General features: G+C 36.3%; 1 protein-coding gene across 1 annotated transcript in view; it reads right to left on the bottom strand.

Annotated features, from left to right (window-relative positions):
- The window catches only part of fam189a1 (family with sequence similarity 189 member A1), a 66,380-nt gene that overhangs the window by 9,498 nt on the left and 45,142 nt on the right, over window positions 1–11,740 (bottom strand). Inside the window, exons 3-5 of the mRNA XM_077593963.1 lie at window positions 6,211–6,321; window positions 4,034–4,165; window positions 532–639 (exon numbers count right to left, since the gene is read on the bottom strand). Of these exons, the coding sequence (XP_077450089.1) occupies window positions 532–639; window positions 4,034–4,165; window positions 6,211–6,321 (351 nt within the window). The remainder of the gene's footprint in view (window positions 1–531; window positions 640–4,033; window positions 4,166–6,210; window positions 6,322–11,740) is intronic.

The raw sequence follows: 11,740 nt of genomic DNA, 5'->3' as shown, positions 1-11,740 counted from the left end.
CAGCAACGTTTAAGGTTGTGCGGTACGGAAGATGAATGAATGGATATTCAAGCATCTCTACAATAATAATATAGTTAATAAAAGACATGTTTTATACAACACATTGTTTCACCTTTTGGCTCTAGCAAAGTCCCTGCTTTTGAGCTGTGCAGTCAAATTAAATCCCTATTTTTGGTGTGGAAAACAAATGGAGCTTATTCATGTTAATTTCCCTCATGGCAAGAGAAATTAAGGAGTTGTTAATAGTCTTATTGCCCCACATTGATGACAGCAAAGGTTCATTCCTAGAATAATACACCTCTATGGAAGAAAAGAGGTGAGTTTAGATTTTCTATAAACATTTTATCCTTCTGCAGGAGAGCAGGACACGGGTCCTGCAGCAGCTTTCCTCAGCAGTCTTTTGCAAAAACTCTGCTCTCTTTACAGGCTTTCGAGAGAATGGGAATCAAATCATATAATTCAATTCAGAGGTGATAATGATCATTTCCTCACTGACAGCAAAAAGCCTTCCTTTAAAAATTGTCCACTTACCATTTGGAGCACATCAGTGGAGACAATTTGCATGCAGCACATGGCTGTCGCTAGGGCACAAACAATGGTGGAGATGACGTTAAGGGCACATACGCTGAACAGCAGTTCCTATGGGAGAGGAGACAATAAGAGAATCGGAATGCGAAAGGTATAAAAGTAAGGAAGTTGAAAAGGATAGTATATTTGCTCGGTGTTGTCCCGATGACAGATTCTTGCATGCGCATTTGGAGAATTTGCTGACACAGAATCCCGAAATGTATTAAGAAGGGAAAAACGGTATATCCGAATGTCTAAATTTGAACAGCGCTATCGCAACATTGCAGTCATATAAAATGGGGGTTTCAATGGAGCAACAACAACAAAAACAATGAACCATCCCTTTTTGTCAGATCACTTTTGCAACACTAAAATGAGGTTACACACTTTTTTTTGCATCTTTTGCATAAATAAACTTACAAAAAACTTGGACACCCAATGTGATGAATTGAGCTATTTTAGTTTTGATTTCACTTTTTTTTGCTATTGCTGGACATTTTCTCTCTTTCTGCAAGGATGGTTTTAAATAGTCTAAATAAAAATATAGAAAAATATGTTATCTATAATTATTTTGTGCTATACTTATGGATTATTGTATTACTTATCTTAACACAGTAACTGCAATAAAAAAGTGTCATGTTTTGTTGGGGTTTTGTAGTTTGGGTGTTTCCCTTGGGTGTCCCACCCATGTGAGTATACTCATTAGTTTCACCTGCTGTGTCTTTCCTGCTCATCCTCCCTCTTCTCACCCAGGTCTTGTCAGCTCTATTTAAACCCTATGTCTCTGTCAACCTAAGTATTGCTTGGCGTTTCGCTTTGCTATGTTGGTGTGACTCGTTTTCCTTTTGTCTTCCCCAGTAAATTTGGTTCCATTGTTGTGTTGCTACCTTTTTCCCTGATTTTTTGTATGGAAGACTTTAGTTTTGCGAACTTTTTGTTATTAAAAGTTTTTCCACCTGCACGCCCCTTTGTCTCTCTGATTCCCTGCACATGGGTCCAACTCTGTTCACCATTCCGTCAAACATAACAAAAAGTGACCATGTTTCACAGCCATTGACAGGGAGAGACCTTCAAATCCAATTTGACTGTGGGGCTGAAAGGTCTGTCAGACCTCCCAGTCAAAATGGATTGGGTGTCTCTATCCATCAATGGCAACTAACGAGTTAAAAGGTAAAAATTTACATACATTTTAAAAAACAATCTTTTTTTTACACGATTCACATCCTCTCAAAAAAATGACATGATTGGGCCCGATTTCCGATCACATCAGCGGACCGAGGACATCCTTAGAATTTGAACAGATAGTTAAATATTAGCTAAGTCACTCGTGTTAAATAAAAACAACACATGGAGTGAGAAGTTAGGATGTAGCATGAGTAGTTGAGCATTAGCAATTGACTTTGGATCCAAGTTTGGCTAAGATTTCCTAATGTTCTCTGCTGACCTCTCTTGGGCAGCAAACATCATAGCACTCATCACAAACGTGCAGCAGAGGCTACATTTCCTGAGTTCTCAGGAAGAAGCAAGTAAACCTGCTGGTGACTGGTCAGCCATCGAGAGAGTGCGGACCTACGCGCTATCAATGTGGCACTCAAGCAGATAGGGAAAGACCGCAAATGGTGATCAACACAGTCCAAAAGATCATCAACTGCCCCCTACCTACCCTGTCCAGCATCTACAAATCCCAGCGCATGGAAGTGCAAAGAGCGTCACAAAAGACAATACACATCCCAGCTTCTACCTCTTCAACAAGCTGCTCCCTGGCATGGGCTACATGACCATAGTAGCCAAAACAAACAGACTTAGACTCAGCCGTCATCAACTCAAGTTTTGCAACGAGGACCTAATCTAGACTCAATTCCTTACAGTCACTGCACTATATGAAAAATGCCATGACACTGCCAGATGCATATCAATAAGGAATGTTCTCATACTTTTACTATAGTCTTAGCACTGCACATTTTTATCTAGCATTTTAGTCACTTTTTTTACCACACTATTTTTATTGTATATAATAAATATTTTTAGGACTACTTATTTGTGCACTTTACGATGAAGCTTTGAATCTCATTGTACTTATTTAATGACAATAAAGGCATTGAATTCAATTCAATGAAGAATTAAAATCCCAATCATAGCCGAAATCTTTTGGGGGAAAAATTGATTAGTAAACTCTATACTATGGGCGCCAACAGTTGTCTAAGTACAGTTGAAGCCAGCTTTCTAGATATCATTAGGAGCAGAACAGAACAGAAATATGGACTGGCCAAGACTCAGGGGAACAGGGTTTGACAGCTTCTGGTTTGACATAACTCAACACCTCTGACTACTTTGGCTCTTAATACAGGTTTATTGCCCAATTCACATATCTCTTTTAATGAGGAATGATCACTATGATGAATGCTCTTGATCATTCCTCTTTCCATGGGCATGCTGATGAGTCTTTTATTTGGTTATCAATGTTTTATAATCAATCAGGCACATAAATTCAAATGATATGATTGCCGTTATCCAATAAAGGCACAGTGTCACATATAGTACATCATTCCTGCAGACTCTCCAGTCAAGATAATTTTCCAGGTTCATGCACTTGCACACAAGCCAGGCAAGTTATGTCTTATATATTAAGAGCTTTGTCTCTTGGGGATAGAAAAATGTTGGCGCCATTCTTCACTTTCTCCCCAATTAATTTGAGACTGGAAATGCTGGAAAGATTACACACATTCCAGCGTGTAAAGTGTTACTCAACGACAGTTCCCACATGAACTGATTCTTTACCTTTTGAAAGAAAATTTGTTTTGTCGGACTTAAGGCCCATTGAGTATTTAACATACTGGCCAGCAATCTCTAATTCCATACGGTGAACAGTGGGCATTTATCAAGGACTACCTTGTCTCAGTTTCTTCTGAATGTAAATCACATTTTGTAGAATATGGTCATATTTTCCTTTTGAAATAAACAATTTTTTTTCATGCCCTAAGTAAGGATCGCTCCAAACCGATAAGGCCTTGTGCAAAGATTGATTGAGCTATTCGACCCCTTGAAAGTCAACAATGAATCAATCCATTAAAGAAAAATGTACATAACAAGAACAACCACGCAAACCAAGGATGCAGTGTTTCCTGCTTGACTTATTTGTCAGAAGGTTTAATAAAATTTTCAGAGCTTGGTGTTTTCATTTAGTGGGAGATAATAAAAATGGCCAATTGTGTATCTAAGGTTAGATTGTCATCCCTTGATTTCGAGGACTTATCTACTGAATATTGAAATCAATTATTTTGATAACCATGCAATGTACCGAATGTGCGGCTACTCGTAGGAAAATGTCTGCTAAAATAAACATTCAACAGGCTTTTATCGGTCAACTCCTTTATAGTGCTGCTGTTTAAAGCATGAAGATTTATCATTTATTTTAGTACACAGCTTTAAAGAAGGTCAACGATACATCACCGGTCTGTAAACACACCTTGAGACGTAAACGGATGGTATTGCAGTCCCTCAGTGGGTTAAGTTTCAGCGTCTCTCCAAGGTTGTTGCAGCTTGAGCTCTGTTGCTGTAACTCACAGCAAACGCACACTCCATCACTGTCGAACTTGAGCTGGAGTAGAAGAAGAAAGGATAAATTAAATGTCACTGATATAATCAGACAACATTGGTAGGTTTTGTGTTAAATGTTACGAGTAAATATACTGTTCCAAACAGAATGGTGCCATTTTACAACAAAACAGCAGCTGCAAAAGAACACAACAATGTAACAAATGAGATGGTGTGAAATAGGAGAAGCTACCCAGGGAGGGATTGTGGTGAAGTAAACCCTTGCAATGTGTCACAGATTGAGAGAAAGCAGCATATGAACTCAACGGGTAGGGGTTAATTAATTTGGGGAGAGGTCGATGAGATGCATTAATATTTCAGTCGGGACTTGGGGACGAACTCTGGGGATCTACATAAAGAAGTAAACTCAAGTTCACACACATACAAAAAAAGACGCCTTGAATGTGGAAGCTATCGGCATAGTGGTTTGGTGCCGTGTACAAAATGTAGTTCCTATTCTCAATATGTTTTGAAGGCCATTTCTTGACATCCTGTTTAAGGTCTACAAAAGACAGGTGGACAGTTTGAAGGATTGTTATGAAATTGCCAAAGTGTGAATGGAAAGAAACCAAAATATTGGTTTCTTAATTCTAAAAAGAGAAAAAAAACACTGTCATTTGATTCTTAATTGGGCGGCAGTTTGATTGAGTGATTTGCGCATCTGCTTCACAATTCTGCGGTGGAGGGTTTGATCCTCGGTGGGTCCTCACTGTCTACTGTGCTCACTCCAGTTTACTCCCATATCCCAAAAAGTGTAGGGTAGGCTGGTTGAACACTAAATTAAGTCTATGTTGTCAAGAAGTACAAGTACAGTATACAGTGTATGTAACTTCTAAATAATACTTTACCAGAATCAAAATGGCTTTAAAAAAATGTGATTCATCCATCCAGTTAAAATAGAACATTAAGAAAATTTGCGTTGGTATTACTGTTACTGTGCCTTTCAGAATATGCTGTGCAAGGAGGGGTCAGTACTTATCGTATTAGTTGATGTGTCTTTTCTGGAAGGAATTTGTGATAGATAGGCACAGTGTGATTTCTGCTGAATTCCAAAAGGTATAAATCATGTATCTTGGTCTTATTTTTGGATCACATCAGCCAAACAATGCACAATGAAGAGGAAAAAAATAAGTCGCACTGGAGTATAAGTCACAGTTTTGGGGTCGCATTCTTTTTCTAATTTGATCAGAAAGTCACACTGGAGTATAAGTCACAGTTTTGGGGTTGTATTCTTTTTTTAATTTGATCAGAAACCCAGAAGAAACATACGTCATAGTAACAATGGTAAAACGGAGAAGAACAGGCTAACTTGGAATCTGTTAACATAACAGTTTTTCAGATAACCACAGCGCAAGTCAAAGAGAAGAAAAAAAAACACAAGCCACACCCCCAACCAAACTATGAAAAAAAGTGTGAATTATAGTCTGGAAAATGCAGTCTTTTCTTTATATAAACCAATTTCAATAAAGTCGAGATATTATTTACATAAAATGTCAATTAAACAGTAAAATAATTTCCAAATTGTTTTCAACAAAAAAATCAATTAAATACAATCTAAAGACAACATACTGTATTTGATGCTAAAAATGATGATCAGGATGATGATTCTATTTTTGTGGTTGCAAAAACTCTTTGAATTTAATACCTGAAACATGTTCCAAAGAAGCTCAGTGAGCGTCAAAAATAGACAGCGAAAGTTTGGGAATAATTAAACAAAAACAACCAGTTCTGCAGCTACATAGGTTATTTGGAAATATTTCATGATTTCATATAAAAATAGCATTCCTAAAATGTATACATGATCTACACATCAGAGTTTCAATGGAATTTGAATTTGTATTACTTTGGAAATAACCATTTTCAACTCATCTTTGAGGTGGTAACAGTTTGAAAATCACAAAGAAGTGGATACTTTCTTATAATCTCATTCAGAAAACTTCAAAATTGAATGACTAAAAGGATTTGTTTTGGCAATTTCGAGAAGAGGATGGGAGAGAGAGAAGACATGAGATTGAAAAGTGGTCTTTGGAGTTTGCAAGCTGTTCTTACCAGCTGACATTCTTCCATTGAATTGACCAGCTGAGCATTCTGGCAGGAGAGAATTGAGCCTGCCAGGTTGAGCATCACACAAACCGCTGACAATAACATGAAGAATGTGATCTGTAATAGAAAGAAGAAGAAAAAACTGAGAAAGGAAGGCGTCACTTATGTCATATGCTAATTATCAGAGACACACTCAGACAATATGTCCGTCACCTGCCATTGAAACATTTCACATTTGAGAAGTTGAGCCTGCATGCAACAAAAGAAAATGGCACTGATCTGAAGTGAAATCAATAGTCTTTTTGCTGTAATCTTGTGAATGCTTGGAACCTAACAATATACTTTTTAGAATAATGATTGCTCCTACTGATTCCAATAATGGAAAAAAATCCACCTTTCTAAAGCCTTAATATTTACTGTATGTTCCCCAATCCTGACATGCATTTCATACATTTAGAAGTATGGTAGTTAATTAATTTATTTGACTCAGGCAATTAACTGTCATCACTTTCCCCATTATATGTCTAGGAAAACACACTTGACATTTTTTTTACTCTAAGAGAAACTTTTCATATGTCCTTGAAGAGAAGCATCTGCCAATATCAAGCACAAAGCTATTATTTCTTCCTCTGATAGTATGTTGTTGCAATTTTTTTTATTCGATCATTGACTTAGCCTCTCTTTCCAAATGCCATTTTTCCTTCTTTCTTTCATTTGTATTTCCTACCAGAAAGACCCATCATTATAAATTGCTTTGACAGAAATATTGGCAATATGCAAGTATTTCAAATGATAGGGATTATACAAAAAACTCAGTTTATAATACTTAGGAATGAGGGTATAAAGCAACATTTATTTTTATTTTTCTTTATTATTTATATGATTTTTTTTTAAACGCCATTGACAGTTGTACAGCAACGGACAATTTACCTCATAACATACCTGTCCAACTAAAAGGGTTACAAATAAGAAGAAGTCAGAAGGTGATTTATTGACTCAACTAGAATGTACATATTGTAAAAGGTTGTTGATTCCACACAAGCACAGAAGATTAAAGGGATGCGCATGGAGCATTTAATAGACAAAGTGCTTTGCACTGTGGCACAAAACTGAAAGGCTGAGAAACAGATTAGTGGAAGTGAAGGGCAAATGAAAAGAAATTTACAACAAAACAACAAACAATAAATCAACTATAAAGCACTGTTTGTTGGTTATTAAGCTCAGTTATCTAGCCTGTACCTTAATGTGTGGCGTCAGCATGTTCTCCCCATGCAACATGTTTCTTTGATACATGAACACTTGAAATTTTACATATAGGTGTAAATGTAGCTTGCAATGCACAAACTCAGCTGGGATACTGAAGCTGTGAACCAAAAAATAATGAGGGATCAAAATTAATCTGATTTTATTTTCCCTTATTTTCATATTCTTAGATATTTCAATTCAGACGTGAGGAGAAATTTCATTAGTCGGTCTATTTAAAAAAAAACAAAAAACTGTATGTAGATTGTCAATAAATGGAGCCCATGAGGGATAAAAGTAATAAAATATTTGCATCCTTCTCAGATGAGTTTTTTGAAAATGAGTAGAAACGTCTTCAAGTGTGAAGTGTGACTGCACGGGAAAAATAAGCTTCTCCTGAATGCTTACGTTCTACTGAGTGAAAATGAATGGTTTTATAAGTGAATTTGAAATAAAATGAAAAGCTATTCAGCTTCTGAACTATTCAACACACCCAGGCTGAGGTAGCCTTGCTTCTTCTAAACTAAAACACTAAACATCCAAAGACACATTGTAAAGGTACTTCCATTGAATATTTGCCACATCTTAGAAATCCAATTTATCAATTCTTTAACAAATTTGTATGTTGCAGTAATCGCAAACATGCATACCTCAAACAAAGCCAAATTTTAGGGTTGTCCGTTGTTTAAGTCCTTATTCTATTATACAGTGCTACCTCTACATACGAGCAGCTCGAGATACGAGGAAAATTTCGAGCAAATAATTATCTCTAGGTACGAGAAAAATTCTCTATATCCCTCTCTGTACCCTCCGCAAAATCCGTCTTTTGTTGGTTTATCCTTTTTTGAGTGGAGACTGTACTGCCGCGGGTTTTCTCCGGGTATTCCGGTTTCCTCCCTCATCCCAAAAACAGGCACATTGAACACTCCAAATTCCCCATAGGTGTGGCTGGGAGTGTGAAAGGTTGTTTGTCTATGAGCACGACGATCTGCAGACAACCAGTTTAAAGTGTAGCCCACTTCCTGCCCACAGGTATTAATGTTGAAAATAAATATTCTTGCTGTTGTCAACAAATTGTTACCATGTAAAAGGCTATGGTAAGAAGAGCAACTTATTTTTTTTTTAAACATTAAAACTCGGATTCTTTGAAAATAATCTGAACTTAGTACTAGAAGAGATCCCCCAAAAATTGGAAAATCAAATAAAAGTTGGTTAATTTTTGCAATCTAATAAAGGATAAACCAACAAATGTTATTGATCCAGAAATACATTGATTTGCATTTACTTTACTCTTTGTTTGGCATGTTCACCTTTTAAGTTCAATTGCAGAAATACAACAACATTTTCAGGGTATTCATATTTTCTGAGTAGTATATATTCATGAGTAATCAGCAAATTCTGAAGTTAACAGTACAACCACTGCAAATCTCTCTCTCTCTCTATATATATATATACATACATACATGTGTATGTGTATATATATATATACATATATATATATATATACATACATATATACACATATATACACATATATATATACATACATATATACACATATATATATACATACATATATACACATATATACATATATACATACATATATACATACATATATACATACATATATACATACATATATACATACATATATACATACATATATACATACATATATATATATATATATATATATATATATATATATATATATATATACATATATATATACATATATACATACATATATACATACATATATACATATATATATACAGTGGTACCTCGTCATACGACCGTTCGTCATACGGAATGCTCGTCTTACGGGGGAAATTTCGATCGAATAATTCGCCCGTGATGCGGTCAAAGTTTCGTGATGCGACCAAGCCAGGTTGCCATGGCTTTTTTTTGGCATATCTTTCGTGTATAACAATATTTACGAGCACCGGATGAGCTATTCAGACCAGGAAACGCACAACGCGCATGCGCGGTGAAAAGAGGGCTTTCTGGGTAATGAAGTATACTCGTGCTCGCAAAAGTATCCCCCGTAGCAACTCTATCATAGGCGCCGTTCGATGGGACGCGAACACAGATGCTACAAGCTAAAAGGAGCCGCTAGCCAGCGCCCTGAAGCTCCCATGAGCAGCGGGGCGATCGCTGATAAAAGACTCTGCTCGTTGGCTGCTCATAAGAACATCGGGGGCACTGGCTCGCAACAGCATCCCCGGTAGCAACTCTATCATAGTCGCCGTTCGAGGGGATGCAAACACAGATGCTACAAGCTAAAAGGAGCCGCTAGCTAGCGCCCCTGTAGCTCCCATGAGCAGCGGGGCGATCGCTGATAAGACTGCTTGCTGCTCGTTGGCAAGTGGTCGTGCGTTCTCCGATTGTGAGGACATTTGTGTGCATCATTTTCGGAATATTTTGAAGGGAATAGTACGACAGCAAACAGCCCATCGATAGCGAACGTGAGGGTGGAGTGTTTGTTCTGTTTACGAGTGCGTTGTGTGGAGGAAAAAAAAAAACGAAGCCCCTCTCCCCTCGGCAAAATCCGGCCAATTTTAGTTAGATTAAACACTTTATTTCTATTAAACCACTCGTTATTTATTACTTTGTCAATATATGGCGAATTATAAGAAATAAAACATTTTTTTTCAATCCAATATCCTGTTTCTGGTGTTTTTTTCAGAGAGTTGGAACGAATTAAATTGTTTCCCATTCATTTCAATGGGAAACTTTACCTCGAGTTACGAGTAACTTGTCATACGAGCTCAGTCCCGGAACGGATTAAGCTCGTATCTCGAGGTACCACTGTATATATACACAGTGGTACCTCGTCATACAACCGCTCGTCATACAAAATGCTCGTCTTACGGGGGAAATTTCGATCGAATAATTCGCCCGTGATGCGGTCCAAATTTCGTCATGCGACCAAGCCAGGTGGCCATGGCATTTTTTTTTGCATATCTTTCGTGTATAACAATAGCTACGAGCACGGAACTAATTAATTCAGACGAGTTTCTCATACGACCAGGAAACGCACAACGCGCGGGCAAAAAGAGGGCTTTCTGGGTAATGAAGTATACTCGTGCACACAACACCCATAGGCAATGGCAACCTTTCTCAGAATAAAACTTCATTACCCACAATCAATACGTGGGTAAGATCAACTATTGTATTTCCTGTTATTCTTTCTAAGGAAAGAAGGTCCCGCGATCGTTCTTTAAAGACTATTTCTCGTTGGCAAGTGGTCGTGCGTTATCCTATTGTGATGACATTTGTATGCGACATTATCGAAATATTTTGAAGGGTGGACAAAAACAAACAACTCTTGATGCGTTCGTTTTGAAGACTTCGGCGGAGCAGCCAGGTGGTGTCAACCCGTAGAACTACGCAAGGTAAAAAAGATTACAACAAATTTAGAATTTAGTTTTGTTTGAAGTTACATTAAACGTTGAGTGTCTGTATATAGTTATCCAAGTTAATTTAAATTTGTTTGTCCGTTTACGAGTGCCATGGATAAAGCCCCCCCGAGCAGCCCCCCCCCCCTCGCCTCCGTGTATGCCGCTGTCTATACCCTCCGCGAAATGTGTCTAATTTTACTCCTATTAAACACATTATTACTATCAAACCACTCGTTATTTATTACTTTGTCAATATATGGCGAATTATAAGAAATAAAACATTTTTTTCAATCCAATATCCTGTTTTTGGTGTTTTTTTCAGAGAGTTGGAAGGAATTAATTTGTTTCCCATTCATTTCAATGGGAAACTTCCGCTCGAGTTACGAGAATCTTGTCATACGACCTCAGTCCCGGAACGGATTAAGCTCGTATCTCGAGGTACCACTGTATGTGTGTATATATATATATATATATATATATATATATATATATATATATATATATATATATATATATATATATATATATATATATATATATATATATATATATATATATATATATATATATATATATATATATATATATATATATATATATATATATATATATATATATATATATATATATATATATATATATATATATATATATATATGTGTATATGTATATATGTATATATGTATATATGTATATATGTATATGTATATATATATGTATATATATATATGTATGTATATGTATATGTATATGTGTATGTGTATATGTGTATATGTGTATATGTGTATATGTGTATATGTATATGTATATGTATATGTATATGTATATGTATGTATATGTATATGTATATATATGTATATATATATATATATATATATATATATATA

This window comes from Stigmatopora argus, chromosome 2 (genome assembly GCF_051989625.1).
Source record: "Stigmatopora argus isolate UIUO_Sarg chromosome 2, RoL_Sarg_1.0, whole genome shotgun sequence".
NCBI classification, from domain to species: Eukaryota; Metazoa; Chordata; class Actinopteri; order Syngnathiformes; family Syngnathidae; genus Stigmatopora; species Stigmatopora argus.
This window is presented reverse-complemented; position numbering and strand designations above follow the sequence as displayed.